Consider the following 19,111-nt stretch of genomic DNA (forward strand, 5'->3'; position numbering starts at 1 on the left):
CTCCATCACTCATCCTCATTTCCTCTCCACACAGGAAGCAGCATGTGAGAGGAAATTCTTCCTTTCATGTCACACTGCAGCCGGGAGAGAGTATACAGAGATCCCTAATAACAGCTGATGGCAAACAAGACCAGTTTTATCTAGCTCCTAATAAACGACCACAAAAATACACAGGAAGTTTCACACAGCATCCTCTGGCCTCTGACCTCCGCTCACCTGTACTGACACTGAACCAGAAATGAGTCAGCAGGAAAAGCACAAACAAACTGTTCATATGAAGACTGAACCCTGTGAGACTTTAAAATTCACTTAGATATATTTCAGAGTGAAAAACTGAAACGGCCTGCAGTTTAAAAAGAAAAAAAAAACCAAAAGCAAAACACAACTATAGAGATTTCACATGCATCAAAAAACTCAGTGAGCCGCCAACCAAACTAGCATTTTTGGACATCACAGGCAGGTTCTGAGTCAGTCATCACAGGTGAGTGAACAGTGATGGTGACCAAAAATACTGCCTGGAATTTCTGAAACTGAGAGACACCTCACTGCTTTTGCACTCTACACATATTCAGACATCAGAGTAAATGAAGTGTTATTACACCTGTGTGCGTGTGAGTGCTTGAGAAAAAAAAAAAAACAGCTCACCATTACAGAAAGATGTGTACAAGTTAATATAATGTTCAACAATTTACCACACATATCAATGACAATTGTTGTATATGCACACACATATTGATGTCATGGCTGTTTTTTGTGTATCTTGTATACATTCACAAATTAGGGTTGTTGTTTATACATTCGTTATATTCACAACCCTAAAAAAGGTGTTATGTTCATTGTTTGTATGTTTTATATACATGCTCACACATATATTCACAGACATATCAGTGTGCCACATCTTTAGTTTATGAATTTTGCATATATTCACAGACATATTAAGTGTGTCATAGCTAATGTTTACATACTCTGTATCTATATATTCACAAACATATCAGTGTGTAACACTGTTCATAGATAGATAAGTGTGTCATGTCTGATGTGTGTGAATATATACCAAATATATTAACAACAGACATGACACATATCATATGTGAGAATTAATACCGAAAATATAAACAATAGACAAAATTTTCTCATTCATTTGGTATATATACTCACACATACTAGACTGTCAGATCTGTAGCTTATATATTCTAAAGCTATTCACAGATATATGTGTGTATTAAGGCCATTGTTTATATATTTGATATGAACATTCACACACATCAGTGTGTCATGTCTGCTGTTTAAAGATTTTGTATAGATATGCTGATGCATAACAGGCTGTCAGGTCTGTTGTTGATGTAGCACGGTAAGCTAGCTAACGCTAATCATTCAATCCATACGTTATCGATCACAGATGGAGTAACACGCACATTACAAACCCTGTTTCACATTCGAACGGCCTTCTGAACATCTCTGTGGCATTTAAACGGCAGAATCAGCTGATTTAATGAGGATAAACTCGTGCTATAGGGAATATGTCTGTGAATGTTTCAGTCCTGTCAGAGTCTCACTCACCTAACAGCGAGCGCAGATGCTTCAGGCGCGTGAAAACATCCTTCTTTGGGTCCAGAACTTTCTGTGTAGATTTCTTGACGTCTCCATAACCCCTTCGAGTGAACATTCCGCTGTAAAAGGCGATTCTGTAGCCGCTTTTACCTTCCTTTCACCATTCAGACCTGTGTGTCTCTTGTGTGTATGTGTGAAGAACAGCAGCTGCCTGACTGACTGACCGACCGACGGCAGGGCGCCAGATCCTCTGAAAAAAAATCCCCCTTTAAGGACGACGTGCCAGATTTAGACCGTTTTCACACATGACTGCTGCCATATTTGCTCTCGCCTAATTAAGCTGATATTGACTAACCTAAAAAGTCACAAGCAAAAGACAAAAAGGAACAAGTACGAGAAAAGTAGAGAAAGTAAACGTATTTTTATTCAATTATTTTCAGACTTTATGCATTTATGAGTGGCCATGTTTTAACGAAAAAATAGAAGAAAAATGTACAAAAAGCAGAGCACATCTTATTTGCATTCAGTAGTCCATGATGCAAATTAATGTATTGTAATGCATCCCTAGGCTAAAGAGTGCAGTGAGGTGCACTGACATAACATTTTATACAAAAACACATATAGGGTATTTTGGGAAATATGGCAACACGTACCGCCGTTGTGGGTGTGTAAATACGGAAGCACACCAACAGATAAGCAACACCACTTCATATTATTAGTAGTATTAGCATTAGTAACCTGTTAGTATTTACATTGTTATAGAAAAAACGTCATTTCACACTCTGAATTACAACAAAAATAAACAAAATAAAACAAACCATTTAAACATTTGCTATTTTACCTCATTTCATAAAAATAGCAATAAAATGTATATGTTCCAATATTATGAGTGTGCTAATATTTTTATACACTTCGATTTCTTTCAAGATACAAGCAAGATATGGCTACATCCCGTACGTCATGACGTAATCCAGGGATTCAGATGTATCAGGTGTACCTATAGGATAAGATTATACTAGCGCGCCACCTGGTGTTTGATTTTGATATTGCCTGCCTCTATTACGAGTTACTCATCGGCTTCCTATTTAAAATGAATGAATGAATGAATGAATGAATAGCTTGATTAGAAGACTATATACGAAGAGTTCAGATGCAAAACCTCTAAGTGCCATGTGAAATCTTCTAAAATGAGTAAAATGAGCCTGAAAAAAGAACATTTTAGATTAAACTTTCAGAGGGTACTATATATATAATATCTATCTATCCTAAGACCCCTACAGTGGCATGTTGTTTATAGTATTTCTATTACTGATGTAATAATTATTTTATCTCATGGAAATATTAGTTTAAAATTCCATTGATTGTATTTTAAGCTTCTTCATTTCATAAACTATAATACCAGTCAAAAGTTTTACAATTTTATTATTATTATTATTATTATTATTATTATTATTATATGTTTAAAGAAGTCTTATGTTCACCAAGGCTGCATTTAGCTGATAAAAGATAAAATAAAACATTAACATTGTGAAATATTATTATAATTTAAAATATTTTTTTTCTTTTAAAATATATTTTTAAAATGTAATTTATTCCCGTGATGTAAAGGTAAATTTATATATGCAGCCATTACTCAATTAAAAAATAATAATAATAAAAATAAAAAGAGCAAACACAACTGTTCAACATTGATAATAATCAGAAATGTTTCTCAATAAGCAAATCAGCATATTAAGATGATTTCTGAATAATAATGTGACACTGGAGACTGGAGTAATAATGCTGGAAGTTCAGTTTTGCATCACAGAAATAAATTACATTTTAAGATATATTCACATAGAAAGCAGTTATTAAAAACTAATAATTTAGTTAAAAACTAATAATATTTCATAATATTGCTATTTTGACTGCATTTTCAATCAAATAAATGCAGCCTTAGTGAGTAGAAAAGACTTCTTTCACAGGCATTAAAAGATCTCAGTTATTTCAAACTTTGGACTGGTAGTAAACCTTACGGAACTTATACTCAATTGTTATTAAGACAATTAAGAATGAAGGCCTATGTATAAGTTCATAGAATTATATTGTGTGATTCAGATATGAAAGAGAAGAAACTATGTTATTCGATTTGCCAGTCATTATTTGATTATTTATCTTAACTGTCCAAATGCATTAAAAACTGGCTAACTATAGTATAGAATTTATTGGTAATTATACAGAAATATATTCAACACAGAGTGCCATAACTGAGCAATTATGGAAAGCTGTGTAATAAATGTCACACACACACAAAGCTGTCCGACTGTGTGTGTGTGTTGACTACTATAGGGCGTCGGGTCAGAGCAGAGCTTTCTGTACTGCTGCCCCATTCTATCAACTGCCAATCACTTCAGCTAGACAACCAAACCTCACAGTATGGCAGAAACACCTCCTGTGGAGGAACTCAGCTAAAGGTTGCCCTGTGCCATGTTAAGGTCCTGTAATATTGCTGTGATATTATCCCCCCAGATAGCATATTAACAGTGTGAGAGGCTCACCAGAAAGTATATGTATTTGCAATACAAGTATGTCCTCGTAAATTGAAGTAGAGCTAAATGTCATCTACTATATGCTTGCCTAGTATTCCCATATGGCAAAAATAAAAAAATAAAAAAAAAAAAATAAAGGGAAGAAAACTATTGTCCATAACATGTTTAAACATATAACGCATGAAAAAAAAAAAAAAAATTCAGCAATGCATATTGCTAATAAAAAATTAAGTTTTGATATATTTATGATGGGAAATGTACAAAATATCTTCATAATGTGATCTTTACATGTAGAACTAAAGCTAATAAATAAATAAATAAGTAAATAAATCCTATAATCTGCATAATGCTAATCTTGTAAAAAAAAATCACTTGCCTGAATATTGACATAAATGAGTGTGAATGAAATGTGTGAATGAAAGGAAATGATGTCAGATTATGCAAGTGTCTGCCATTTGTTTGTACACTTGTATGCATAAAGAGAAAAACAAAAAATGACAAGCTTTCACAGTTACTGTGAACCACTGTTTACTGAAATGTACAAGAGAGGCATATATCGAATTATTTTAGGAGTAAATTTCACCTTCACTAATGCAGCCTATAAATGCTAATTCAGAGGTGAAATTGGAGAGAATGGGTGATGAGAAAATGCAAGCGGTTTTAAATCTCTGAATTACACTAGCTAAACCATTTAAAAACATTAACTGCGGAAATTAACGGTTAATTGAAGTGAGGACATTTGTACTTCATACACTCACGGCACAGATATGCATTGATAAAGACAGACAGCAGATGGCGTCTTTGAGCATTAATTATTTGAGCATCTTCGCGGCCTGTTTTCAAACTATTGAAATAAAACAATTTAAAAAGAAAAGAAGGAAGGAAGGAGTATAGCCTAAGAAACCATGTGAAATATATATATATATATATATATATATATATATATATATATATATATATATATATATATATATATTTTTTTTTTACAACTGCAAATTAATTTTAACAACTGCTGTCTGTTTAACCTATTACCTGTTGCCCGTGAGGCTACGTTTTACATTTCTATTTATGCAGACGTTTCAAAAAAAAAAACAAAAAAAAAAAAAAAAAAAAAAAAAAACAGCAAAAGCAGTTCGTCAAAGAGCTAAGAATATTCGTAATATACAGCCTAATGCAAGGTTTATTAGAGAAGACGATTAGGAAGCAAGAGAAGAAAAGAATTGCAAATATACATATAAGTTATACTTGTGTGAGCAACAGATCTCCGTAGAATTGTTTAATATATTTAAATTGGCATCTGTAAATTTGTTCATAACATAGCCCACTGAACACATAAGTGTACATTTTTAAATGCAACAGTTCTAGATGACTTACAGGATGTCTGAAGAATGAGGCCACAGGGTGGCGAGATGACTCCATGAAAAAAAAACCCACCGCTTCAGCTTTACAAAACACATTAATGGAAGGCTTGAAAGCACTTGTCTCTACTAAATTCACATGAAGAGCTTGCAAATACTTGACTTTTCTCTTTGTGCGGTTATGTTTTCTCCTTGATGTGAATCAAAGTGTCATTAAAAGTAAACGTATCCGATTAAGATTAAAGGAGAGAGCGGGGCTATATTATTCCGAAATATGTTCTGCTTGTAAAATAACACGCCATAAATGCATCTTCACGCAGAGTGTCACATCCGTGAATAGCAACCGTAGAATCCACGGATTCTTGTGTAAAGAAATAGCCTAAAGTAAATGCGTGTCGGTGATACTGATTGACTTTAGTCTTACACATTTATCTGAGGAAAAAAACGCAACAACCACTACAGCAGCGAGCGCGCTTTTATTTCAACTCAAGGAGAATTATGTTCATTATTCCTTACTATAAAACACATTCACCGCTAACTGTAGATTTATCTGGAGTTGTTCAGGTCAGTTACTAAGACAGGTAAAGCCAGTCAAAGCATATGGAAACCAAATAATAATAATTAATAATTAGCAATAATAATAATAATAATAATAATAATAATAATGTCCAATAATAATAATAATAAAAATAAAAAAGAAATGCAATTGCTTAAGATATATAAACTTTTTACGATAATAAGCTTTCTTTCCTTATCGCACTCATTCCTTCATGAGCGCCCGTTTGTCCTCCAGGGGGCGTTTTCAAGTACGTTTTTTTTCTCTAAAAACAGCTGCAATAAGGTGCACTTGCAAGGACATTTAAGTTCTGTTTCAGTTTGTTGGTCATACCATCCTAACGCAATCTTAAAATGAAAACAATTTCCCAATGCAACAATATATGTGTGTTTTTTGCTATTTATTTTTGGTGTAAAATATTAAAGAATGTACTTATGTTTATTATTATTACTATTAATAATTCAGGGGCAAAGTTCAGCATGTAGGAAGGTTAAAATGCGTTACTATTTAAACAATACATAAACCATTTATTGTAAACAACAAAAATTCATCAATGCATTAATTAAGACTTCAGTTCAACCTAATTTAACATGCCTACTTATAAAACCATGCACACGATTAATTAAAAACTCTGTCCCAAAACACAAGATGTATCTGAGCAGATAATCTACTGAGAAATTAGTAAGCATTAGAGAGGGGAATTCTTATAATGGAGGGAAGGTGTTTTTGGCCGAATGCATGGCAGGGGTCTCCGTGTTGAATGTGTAATAAAGACTACACAGCAAATAGATCTTCAGTTTCTCTTACTCTATAATCTGATTCCAATTAAATTTGTCATCAGACACTTAGGAATGGAGATAGCAGATGCGTAATCCAAACATCTCTGTCATAATTGAGTTCGGTTAAATGTAACATTACCTGCCCTGTGACCACGGTTTAGCGTTTAAAGTCGCAGACGGACACGGTTTGAACTGTACATCAGTTAAACTGGGAAGTAATTTCTCTCTTCATTTATTCATCTCAGAAAATAACAGACTAGGAACAGCGCATTTCAAATAGTAGTATTCATCTGACAAACAGATTGTAGTTTTCAACAAGACTGCTTGAAATTCAGTGTCCTTCAACATGTGGCAGTTATCAGTCAAAAGAGAGACTGTTCTCATGTTTTCATCTTTATTGTGTGCTTTTTAACAACTCAACACAATTGACTGTGCTGGAAATTTGCTGATTTGATTTCCGTTCAGTCAAGGCACACCAGGGTTACTGCAGTTAAAACTAAAGCTGAATTAATGATGATGATGATGATGATGATGATGATGATAATAGTAATTTTGTTACTTTAACAGAAATATATATATAATCAACTTATTTCAGCATTTATCATTTTCATTTAGTTTAAACTGACGTACTAAAGTACTGAAGCTAAAATACAAATGAATAAAAACTCAAATTCAAAAACAGAAAATTAAAAGAAATCCCAAAGATACTAAAATCTGACAAACACCATAGCATTTTTAAACATAAACGTAAAAGAGACATACACCCCCAAAAAAAAAAAAAAAAAAAAAACATAAATCAGAAATCAGTAGTTCTGATTTGCCAAGAAATCTAGCCTTGAAGGCGTCAGAATGATTCCTGTTTCATCATCACTGCTCTGGTGCCATCTTGAATTTGTAACACAATCACTTCCCACCATCTCTTCAACCCCCATGTCCTCCATACCGTTCCTCCAGCACTGATTGGTGCTTTGGCAGTTTGAATACTAATGCCCACTGTGTCCATCTGACCCAGGCGTGAATCCGATCCCGATGGCTTCTGCAGCTGAGAAGAGAGCATCGTCACCATCAGTGTTTACAATCCATTAACAGCATATATTTGTGAGAATACTAAATAAATATTATTTCCACCTAAAGGTTCTTTATTATGAAGAACCTTTAACGTCAATGCAACCTTTGGATCGAAAACCCTTTCGGAACCTCAGAACCTGGAAGAATTTCATGTATGATCAAATTCTTTTGGAACGTGGAAACACATTAAGCATATTAATCCAACATTCTGACTTCTAGAACACAGCTATTGTAAAGGACATGCTCGTAATAATTAGAATTTGGGGTTTTAGAACGCACTAATATTCATTCAAACACAATATAAACATGAGCACCTGAATGAGCATATTTTTGGAGCGAGGACACTTTTTTCTTTTTTAAGATTTAAATAAATGAACACAAAGACGACTGAAAGCACAGTCGAATGACCTGCATTTTCATCATTGTCAAGGGCAGGAATGAGAATGACTGAGTTGATTACAGCACTGTGCAAAATTATTAAAAGAATTAACAAACACCAAAAGCGAACATCTCTAGTATTTCTGAGGAAATAGCTGAGGGGGGAAAACACGCAGTACCCCGTTTATTCGGAATATGCTTGTCGCACAAGAATATTCCAATTGATGCAAAGCCTGTAAAACCTCGAGGCATTCGAACCTTATGCGAATGCAAAAATGATCACTAATTTAGCGCTTTGATTAGATTACGTTGGTTTCATTGTGCGACGCCATTATCCAATACGGCTTCTTGGTCCGAGTCACCAAAAACCTAAAGATTTAAGTGGCTCTTTAGGGACCTATTTAGATGGCTAAGAACAAGCCATTTTTCAGGCTCCGATTAACCTTGTTAGCCCAGTAAGTTTTATTGCTAGTTTTTAGGGGATTGTTTTCAAACTTGTAGCCACAGGGGTGTGAAATAACAAGCACCAGTGGGATTTCATCCAGGCCATCATCACACAAACACACAACCAGGCAGCCCTCTGAAACGCCAGCGTTTTGAACCGGTTTAGCTCGTCTCAGTAAAAACCCAGTCACTTCAGTGAATTATTTCTTTATGTCGACTGAAAACGCTAGAGAGCTCAGCATCATCATTATCCTTCCTTTCCTCCATGCCTCCGACTGAGCTCTGCGATCGACCTCCTTTTTTTAGGTTTGTTTTATTAGTATCTTCTTGTCGGTGAAAGGCACGGTTTATCACCGCTATCGGCGGACGGCCGTGAAGACAAAAGGCCTCTTTGCTGATGCGCAGACAGAAAATCGATAGCTGCTTTCCCACGGATGGCTAATTAACGAAGCACTTGTGTCATGTTGGTTCACAGGAAGTGGCTTTATGTCAGACGATCGTATCGGTTTCAATGCACGAGACGCTGAACTACAGATTAAAGTGTCAAGAGGTAAGAAGTAAATACACACGTGCATGCGCACGTACGTACGAGATGATATATTTATTTCCTCGGGTTTCGACCGCAAAGTTCTCTAGCTGAAGATTCGGCGGTTGGCGGCGAAAAAGGAAAAAAAAGAGAGAAGAAGAACCATTGGAAATGACCAATCCGGTACACACTGCTGAGAGTGACACTTGCGAATTTCCAGTGCGGACAAGGTGGCAGTACAAACGCTTGATAGATGGCAGGGAATAAAAGGGCTTCTCGTGACAATCTTTCAGCAAATGTCAGCCTTTCATGGTGTTGAGAAGGCCCATTTCATATCTATTACAGCAGGCTTTCCATGGCCGATATTTCAGATTTTAGTGCTCGCCGTGCCGCAAATCCTCTGCCAATCTTCCCCATAAGAATCTTTGCCAGCTCCCCCCCGACGCATTCTTCCCCTCTGTACCTCCCTCGCTCGCGTCTTTGATGTGACAGAACAAACCACGACCTATTAGGATTAAGGCTTTGAAAAGATCTTTGATGCTGCTCAAGGTTCCTTTAAACTGGCAAACTGACAATATGAGCTGTGTGGAGGCTGGCTTGAATGAGGAGATTGGCTGTCCTCGCCGAGGTCCGCGGCAGCACCTCCGTTCCCCCACCTTCGTTCTCAACCCCTCGCGACACCCCTGAACCCTGCTTAAAAAAAACACACACACACACACACACACACACAGAAAAAAAGTCTCGTACAGGCAAAACCTGGCGTAAGACGCCTACAAATGTGTGTTTTGCTGTGGGTTTTGTATTGCGTTGCTAGCGGCGTCTGTTGCAGAGGACTTGGCTCGGTGCCCTTGCCATATCTGAACTGTTGCCCGGAATCAAAGGAAAACAATAGCTCATTTTATTTTCTATCCCCCCACCACCCCCCACCCCCACCTTCTTTTTATTCCTAAGGACACATAAGCAACGTCAAAGGCAGCAGCAGACTGCAGAGCCGAGGATATGTGAAGGACAGGGATAAATGCTGTGCCACGTTATTCAAAAGGAACGAGCTATGGAAAAAAGAAACCCTTTTTAAAAGAAGAGGGGGGAGAAACCCTCAGTCAATCTTCTATCGCTAAATTGAATTTGCAATGCACCAGTGAGGGCTCCTGCATATCCTCCAAACACACACCGTTTTGACACACATCGTAGAGACCAGTGGGGAAAATCCCGCTAGAGGTGCACGACTCCAAACTCAACGCTGAGGATGTGGAAACCGTAGTTTCGCAATGAAGTGACGTTAGCTAGACGACGAGAATCTGTGTTTGATCTCTCAATAATATACCAAAATCAGGTCTTTTGGTGAGAACGTCCGAAATGAGATACAGTATGTTGGGAGGAGAACTGCTAAAAATGCTGAGCCACAGAGCCACTGGATCCCACTTAATGAGACTGATGACTGCTAGCAGACGGCATTACAGAGCAGCTCTTTTCTTTAAAACAGCCTGCCTCTGTACTTTAGTTTTGACCTTATCTTCATAACCTTATTGACCTTATCTCTCTAGCTCTGCATTTCAATTCTTAACATTGCTTGAAAGCCTCTTGGGTCTAAAAGAGGAGGTTACTGATCTTTTTGAAGAAGAGCCTCAAGTTTCCTCTCTGATTTGGAAATTGCATTTTTTTTTTTTAACAGAAATATCATCTTAGATCAACCTACAGTCTCTTAACGGAGATTAGATTTACGATTGATTTGTTTTAAAGCTTGTGTGCGAGATTCTGCCTAATAGACACTATTATTTATTTATTAGTTTAGTTTTTTTTTTTTAAGATTGTAATCTAACTCTAAGATCTATACAAAGACAGATCAGTCAGTCGCTGCATTTCGTGGTCAAATATTTATTTTTTGATTTCTCGTTTATCCTCCTACAGTCTCTTTCTTCTCACATAGAAAAGAAAAGTTTAAACCCAAATCAATACTTCAAGTAGCCACATACACCGGCATAACGTTGCCATGGAATTCTGCACGGCTTTCATACGACATTTCCAACACAGAGCACGTTTCAGCGCCTTATGGTTTAGCTAATTAGATAATGCGCAAAATGCAAGATTTAGGCTTCTGTGTGATCAGAAGCCTGATCAATGCGAACAATGTTCCAAACCGGTGGTTTTATGTCTTCTGTGAGATTGAGCGCAAGGAGAAGCAACAAGCCTTGACCGGGCATTGTTTTTGTTTAGTGGCGCCGTCAGAGACGTAGACAGGCATGTTTGTTTTTAGGCCCCGTCTAAAAGACCCAGTGGTGCATTTTGTTAGTCCCAAACAAACAGCAGCCCCGCATTACTGGCTTGCGATCCCCATCCTTCAGCCATGAGTGACCATTAAACAATAACAAAGTTGGCGTTCCAGGGTTTGGAGTAGCGCTGGTTGGCCGCAGATGACTTTTGTGTATAGCTCCATTAAAATCCCTGGGTGAAAATCCATAATCCATAGACACAGGCGTGGGCATATACTGCCAAATTCCCTCCTCTTCAGCCTGTGTCAATTTTCAGCTCCTTTTAACGCGAGATTGCTTGCATAAAGTGGGTTCTTATGCCATTGTTCAACTAATCATATCCTCTTCTGTAATTTCATTAGATGTGAAAAGATGAGATAGCAACCATTAATCTCTTATTGCTTCATCTAAAATTAAAATAGAGCCAAAAAAGAAAAAGCTCAGGAGAGAACGGGGAATCAATTTGTCATAGTTAGTACATTCACTTGAAAGGAAACATTAATTTGTGCCATTATCTGTCTGAAATCCCATTAAAACTGGGTTAATGTGGTAGCAGCAAATTTCAACATTGTCAGATCACTTCTTCACTGATATGCCGTGAATGTGCTTCTTTGTAATTCATTTATTTAGGGTTGCAGTATGTTCATCTGATTTTGTTGATAGCATCAGGTCAGAGCACTCTGGAAAATGAAGAGCCACTGAGCATGCTCGCTTTAGTAATCAAATATACAGCATATAAAATGAATTAACAGTATATCATATAGCTGAAGAGATTTAAAGTAATTTTGGAACAAATGTCTGGGATGTAATTGTATAATATTGTGTGGCTGAAATATTCCACGCTTACATATCTTGGTCATGGAACATTTCATCTACTTAAAGCATTATTCATTATTAAGCGTTAATTCTTTGGTATTTTAAGTTATTTATAATTATATGACATATTTATCATATATAACATATAAGGTATTTAGGTTACACTTTTGATTGTCCACTTTAGACATTCTAGTAACTCTGCATTCTCTAGTAACTTTGCAACTACATGTCAACTAACTCTCATTAGAGAATTAATAGACCGCTAGGATTGGGTTAGCGTAGGGCTGTGTGATATGGAAAAAAAAAATGTTCAAAACATTTAACCGATTTTCTTTTTTTTGAGATTTTTGAAAATGTAAATACAACATGATTCAAGTAACTTTTTCTTCATTAACGCTCTACCACACATGAAGTTGTCAAATGTAAATGTTAAACATCTTGTACACTGTAAAAAATAAAAAAACACAATTTGTTGAGTCATCTTAAAATAATTTGTTACCCTACTGCCTAAAAGGTTCAGTCAACTAAAATAAGTTTAGTCAACTTGAAATGTTAAGTTGTACTAAGTAACAACTTAGATATTTGTGTTTGCTAAACTTAACAGATGGGTAAGTAACCCAGCTTCCTTAAAAATTTAAGTTGATTCAACTCAAATATCTAAGTTGTCATTTAGTATAATTTAACATTCAAAGTTGAGTTGACTGAACTTAAAATTTTAAGGCAGCCAGGTTACAAATTATTTTAAGTTGACTCAACAAATTGTTTTTTTACAGTGTACAAACTTGTCTTATACGTATGTCAAAAAAATAATATGAGGAAAATGCTTTAAAAAAAATCTCAAAAGTCAAGGTAATTCAAATTCAAAATGACTGTTATAACACCAGTAGACTATTATTAACTATAAATGTTCTGTAAAAACAATGAACAGCAGCTCTCAGTCTGTCATCATGATGCAAACATGAAATATCAGACATACAGTAGTAGTACCACGCAGGTTTTTAATTCGATTGTGCTGCTTTTCCATTGTTTTTCTATGTAAACATGGTCACGTTTGACTGTTGCACTCTTGTCCCTTGCGGCATCTCATGCATGAAACGGCATTATAAAAATACAGCGCTCAAGTTAAAAGAAGTTCACTCCCGTCTTATTGCATGTTTTTCCCATTCCGCTGCCTGTGTCGCATCTTTGTCAACACAAAGCGCATTCTATGTAAATGGCGTCTAGCCGTATGAGCGCATCACGTGAGCGGTTAATCACATGCAGTTGGATTGTTCGTTTCTCTTTACTGTTACCATTGCAGTATTGTCAAAGTGTCTGATTTCTATTCAAAACTGTGATTCTTCGATTTTGTGGCAAAACATTAAATTCGAATTAATTGATAAAATCAGAAAAATCACCCAGCCGTAGGTTTGGGTTAGTAGAAAAAGCTGACACGCACTTCAACATAAAGTGCATCAACATGGTGATATTAAGCAGACAGTCTACTAATGACTCTTAGTTGACATGTAGTTATTTACAGTTACTTATATGTAGCGTAATATCTAAAGTGGACTATCAAAATAAAGCACAAAATAAAGATGTGAGAAGAGAATAATAAAAAATTGCCAGAAAGTCTTACACCATCTACTCATGCTTGCTGATCCTTCTGGCCATACTTTAGTTTGGGGACCGATTCTCATTACTGTGAATTTTGCCTCAATACACTCCTAATTTGCTGCTTATTAATAGTTAGTAAGGTAGTTGTTAAGTTTAGGTATAGGGTAGGATTAGGAATATAAAATATGGTCATGCAGAATAAGGCATTAATATGTGCATTATAAGTTCTAATAAACAGTAATATGCATGCTAATAAGCAATTAGCTATTAGTTAATAGTGAGAATTGCTCCTTAAGTGTTACCATTCTTCTGTAAACTATAAAGTATTGTTTTCAATTATTTTTGCATGTTTATTTTGAGAATGATTACCAGCCATTTCCGAAAGCAATCCTAAAGCATGATCGCACCATTTCTGCGAAAAGAATTTGGAGATATTATCTTACGATGCTGTTATGGTCCAGAAAGAATACAAACAGATCTGAAACGTCCAACCGCAATAAGGGCACATTGGCACCTGCTTGCTGTATTACGGCCAGCGAAATAGAGCCCTTTGAGTATGCCGTAGGATATTTGATATCAAACATACCTTTTCTTAAATGTATTAAAGTCAAGAGCTTTTCTGATTAAAAGAATAAAGCAGCACGCTTTATGCACGACCCTTAACGATGACTGAGGACTTCCGCGGTGAGGACGCTGAAGTGAAATTCACAATTCCCATCAAACACAGGTAAATTGAGAGGCATAAATTCTGCATTCTCCAGGTCCCTCCGTTATTGTTCCGAGAAATCAAGGACTCTCACCATTATGATTGGCTGTGTTGCTATAGTGTGCTAAAGATGCCCTTCCTCATCTGCACCTCATCATGACTTTCTGTTTACCTTCAAAGCTTCCAAACAGTATTCTCTCTCTCCTCTTGCTCTCATTTTCTCTCCCTTTACACCAAGTCTTTCACTTCACTCGAGATGTGCACGAGAATGACCTCACATCGGTTTTATTTTGGTTTTGTCAGATATTCTGTGCAGCGATCTGCCTTTGAAACCGTCTCAAAGCGTAGATCAAGGATTTTCTGTTCCTTGTATAAATTGTGGCAAATCTGAAAGGCATTACAAGCCATTCTCTCTCTTTATTTGCAGTTCAATAATCTCAGCTTATAGCTGGCTAAAATTCTGTATTTTGAGATGTGGAAATAGACAATTCATTGTGCATGCATGGATCTGTTTCACAGTCACATGTGTTTGTTAAAAGCATATGATAGTGGTGTCTCAAAGACGTTCCGGTCTTGTGTGTCCATCCATACATGCATTCTCTTTAAATGTTAGGTTTTAAAATGTAAAATGTCCTGCAAAACCATCCAGATTTTTTTTATGTATTTATTTTTTTTTCTGCTAATTTGGATGTTTAAACAAAACTAAACTGGACTGGATGCTTTAAGAATATAAAAACTGCCATTTTTTTTACTGAATGCATGTAGGTTGATTTCATCTATGTAAATAATATATATATATATATATATATATATATATACACGATCTGGGAAAACCGCACTGTTGCACTGGGACATTTTCAGGAAATACGAAAAATAGGTTGACTGTCTTTTTTTTTTTTTGTTCCATTTTTTTTTTTTTCATTTTTATTATTATATAACATCTTGTCTATCATCTCTGAAAATACCTTGGTGAAATTAATTTGTTTAGTCCAGAAAAATATTGATTTATTGCAGCAAGCAGAAATGATTGTCTCTTTCTCTTATATTAAGAACGCACTGCGGAGGTAATAAACCACGTAACATATTTAATACAGGTGTATCAATGCACATTCTCCACCAGCCCTGTGTAAACTATGGCACGCTTTTTTTTTTTTTTTTTTTACTTATTTTACAATATTATGAGATGGCGGAGTGCAACAACGCAGTATGAAGTACTGTAGCTGCTCACTTAAACAAACTTACTCGTCTCAATCTGCTCAATCTTGGTGATGTCAGTGTCCTAAACCATGTTATAATGGACTATTTCACATCCAGAGGTGAAGGATCGGGTGATGAAGTTTGCACAGTGCGTGAACAGTTGTGCTGCCCTCACTTTTGTAAATTTAAACTACAACAAGGTACATTATTCATGCTATTTAAACATACAAGGGGTGATCAAAAGTTCTTATTCCATGGAATGTCTGGATACTGGATTCTGATTGGCTGGCAGGTATGCAGTCAAACCGTTTAATGCACAGGTAGTACCAAGTCAGTTTAATTATCGTTCTATATTAATGCACTGCTTTAACTGATGCACGTAAACGTACACACAGAGAGAGAGAGAGAGAGAGAGAGAGAGAGAGAGAGGTCAGAGATTGCATTGCGCTGCGCACATACATCAACTTGTTGTCAGCACTTCCCCGCGATTCTTATTAACAAAATTGCCTAGATACTAGATCGCTACATTATATTCCTCAACAAGGAGGTGGTAAAACTGCTGTTTTTGAATGAATTCATTGTGAGTAGAGAGAGACGCGAAGACGCACAGCATGCAGGCAGGTACGCACACAAACAACTGTCACCTCTCTCTTGGTCAATAGATAATTTACTAAAATAAATGCTATAATTCATTCAAATAAACGTGTTCTTTCCACACTATTTCATCTCTGTGTCCGCTTTAATTTCGCCATAACTGACCAAAACAACCATCTTTTTTACCCATTCGGTCAAATATTGCGCTGCAAAGAGCAATACTACTTTTAACTTGTCTATAACTTGGCAAATGACCATGGAATAAGCTGGATAATCAACAGCTTGCCGTGCATTAAACGATTTTAAATGCACTTCGCGGAGGCAAACATTTCTAGCCTCCACGTCATGCATTTAAAATCCTTTAATGCACGGCAAACCGTTGATTATGCCTTACATAGACTATGCCCATTGTAAACAATGGAAAACAGATGTTAGTCCGTTTGTGTAATGACGCAGCTCTCGTTAAACCCGTGAACTGAAAGTGAAACCTGTCTTTAAACCTATTTTTCTCAAAATTCCTTTCCTGAAAATCATAGCTATTACGATAGCCATAACTTTTGCTACCTTCAAGCTATGGACAAAATAAAAAAACAGTTTTTGAAAGGGCTTGAACCCAGCTTTCATATGGCATCAAAACCTAAAAAAAGGTAAAATTTCATCATATGATTTTAAGGCACAAGGAATATCATAAACCTATATTACTAAGCAGAACAAAAAGCGGTAAAATGCAAATAATTACTGACAAAATGCTTCTGAATATAGATAAATTGGGCACGCAAATGGCCTTTTATCTTAACGTTAAAAAGTGACAGAGCGTGGCAGAATTGGATTTACCAGACCACAAGTATTTTTTACATATATATATATATGTTCATGTTAATTATGGGTTATGTGACCCAAATGTAATATTTGGGTTTATGCATGCTCTTCTTCAAAAAATTGCACTGCATATTTTTGACGTGGAAATATTGCTTTGCGGTTTTGGTCCGAAGTAAATAAATAAATGAATAAATAAATTGTGCTTTGGCAATTCACGCCATTACTTTAAATGTAACACTGTCTTCTTAAAAATGCAGATAAATATACTGAAGTATTAGGACATGAAGTGCGTGTCGTTGGCAGAAACATATTTAAAAATCACTAAATTGTCATTGTGAATAAAGTTTGTAGTTTTGATAATAATTTCTGTTTCTAAAGTCAAGGTTTTAAAACGATGCCCAGTAACAGCAAAACATTATAATACGTGGAAGAGTAAGCACAGCTACACAAAAAGAGCTGGAGCTCCATACAGAGTAGGAAACAGTCAGTGCTAGTAATGTCAGTGAGGTGTGTTCTCACCTCAGCCGTGATGGAGGGAGGGGGGCCGTGAGACGCTCATTTGTTCAGTCATCTCTCAAACGGCTAGTGTTTGACTTCCTCCCAGTAGGAGTGGGTAATTCAGCAGCACCGTGTGAGCTTGTTAGATCACCAAGGCCCACGGTGGTACCATTCTTTGCAGACCCTTGACAGCAAATATGTAGTAATGATATTGTCTCCAGCTGGGTAATAACACACAATTCAGACGGCCACACACTGCACCGCTGCAGAAATAGAGGGGAGAGAAGAATTACCCTGAAGCACTAGAGGAAAATGACAGTAGAAATGTCTCCAGCCTCTGAAGTGGGGCATTGAAAAATGTTCCGCGGTAGAACCGGACCCTCAATAGCTGTTTTATCTCTCGACAAAACAAACATGCGGCTTGAATAAATGAACGCATAAATAATTACAAGGACGTGTGTACATGCGCTCAAGTTCATACGACACAAAAACCTAATTATCGCGCAATTTAAAAACATTAAAACATAAAAGACCCAGTGAAATCAAAAATGGAACTTTGTTGTTTCTGTTTTCACATTTGGTTCAATTGGATGCTCTGAGCCCAAGTTTGCTTCCACCCACTCAAGTACCATCATAAATAGCAGCAACTGTTTACCACACTAGGTTGCTACAAACTAGGTAGCAACTCATGATTAGAAAATGTTGGCCTCACTATTTTATACATGTTTTTTGTTCCCGTGTGTAGTTATCTCTCTGCTGGTCTAAAGATGCATATACATGTTAAATTAACAGTATGTTTTTCAGGAAAGCAGACCTATAAATGTTGATGTTTTGAGCATTATAACCAATCACATGTTTCTGTTGAGCTTGCAGTGGCCAATCAGAGGCATTTAGATTAGTCAATGCTTAAAACGCCACGTGTTCAGTGTGTGCACCCACTGACTCAATACTGCACTTGATGCAGACGATGAAAGACATGAATTCTGCAGTGTAGACAGCTTTAGTGACTATAAAAGAAGTTTTTGTGAGCGTGCAAAAACTCATTGACTGCTTCAGTGATGGTGAACGTTCTTTGCTCACTGCTTAATTTATGCCCAGTTTTGCTTTTCAGGCTACTAAAATAACCTGTATGAAGTACAGGGTTTGACCAATGGATGATGCCATCGCTAATCGCCGATGGCTGACAGACATCACGATGTTCAATGTGATCTCATGAGAATTTGTATGTATTTTACGTAAAATGTGGTTCCACAAAATGTACATTTACTTGTGTTTTTTACAGAGGCTAAACCAGGGGTGCTCAACCCTGTTCCTGGATGCAGAGTTCAACTCCAACCCTGATCAAACACACCTGAACCAACTAATCTGAAGGAGCACTTGATAATTACAGACAGGTGTGTTTGATCAGAGTTGGAACTAAACTGTGCAGGAAGGTAGATCTCCAGGAA

At 36.5% G+C, this 19,111-nt stretch overlaps 1 protein-coding gene across 4 annotated transcripts in view; it reads right to left on the reverse strand.

Moving 5' to 3' along the window:
- Nucleotides 1-1,788, reverse strand: part of ralgapa2 (Ral GTPase activating protein catalytic subunit alpha 2) — a 182,486-nt gene extending 180,698 nt beyond the window's left edge. For all 4 annotated transcript variants that reach the window (XM_051132677.1, XM_051132675.1, XM_051132674.1 and 1 more), the window contains exon 1: nucleotides 1,561-1,788. In XM_051132677.1, the coding sequence (XP_050988634.1) occupies nucleotides 1,561-1,666 (106 nt within the window). In that variant the 5' untranslated portion in view covers nucleotides 1,667-1,788. The remainder of the gene's footprint in view (nucleotides 1-1,560) is intronic.
- Between the last annotated feature and the right edge of the window lie 17,323 nt (nucleotides 1,789-19,111).

This window comes from Labeo rohita, chromosome 17 (genome assembly GCF_022985175.1).
Source record: "Labeo rohita strain BAU-BD-2019 chromosome 17, IGBB_LRoh.1.0, whole genome shotgun sequence".
Lineage (NCBI taxonomy): Eukaryota > Metazoa > Chordata > Actinopteri > Cypriniformes > Cyprinidae > Labeo > Labeo rohita.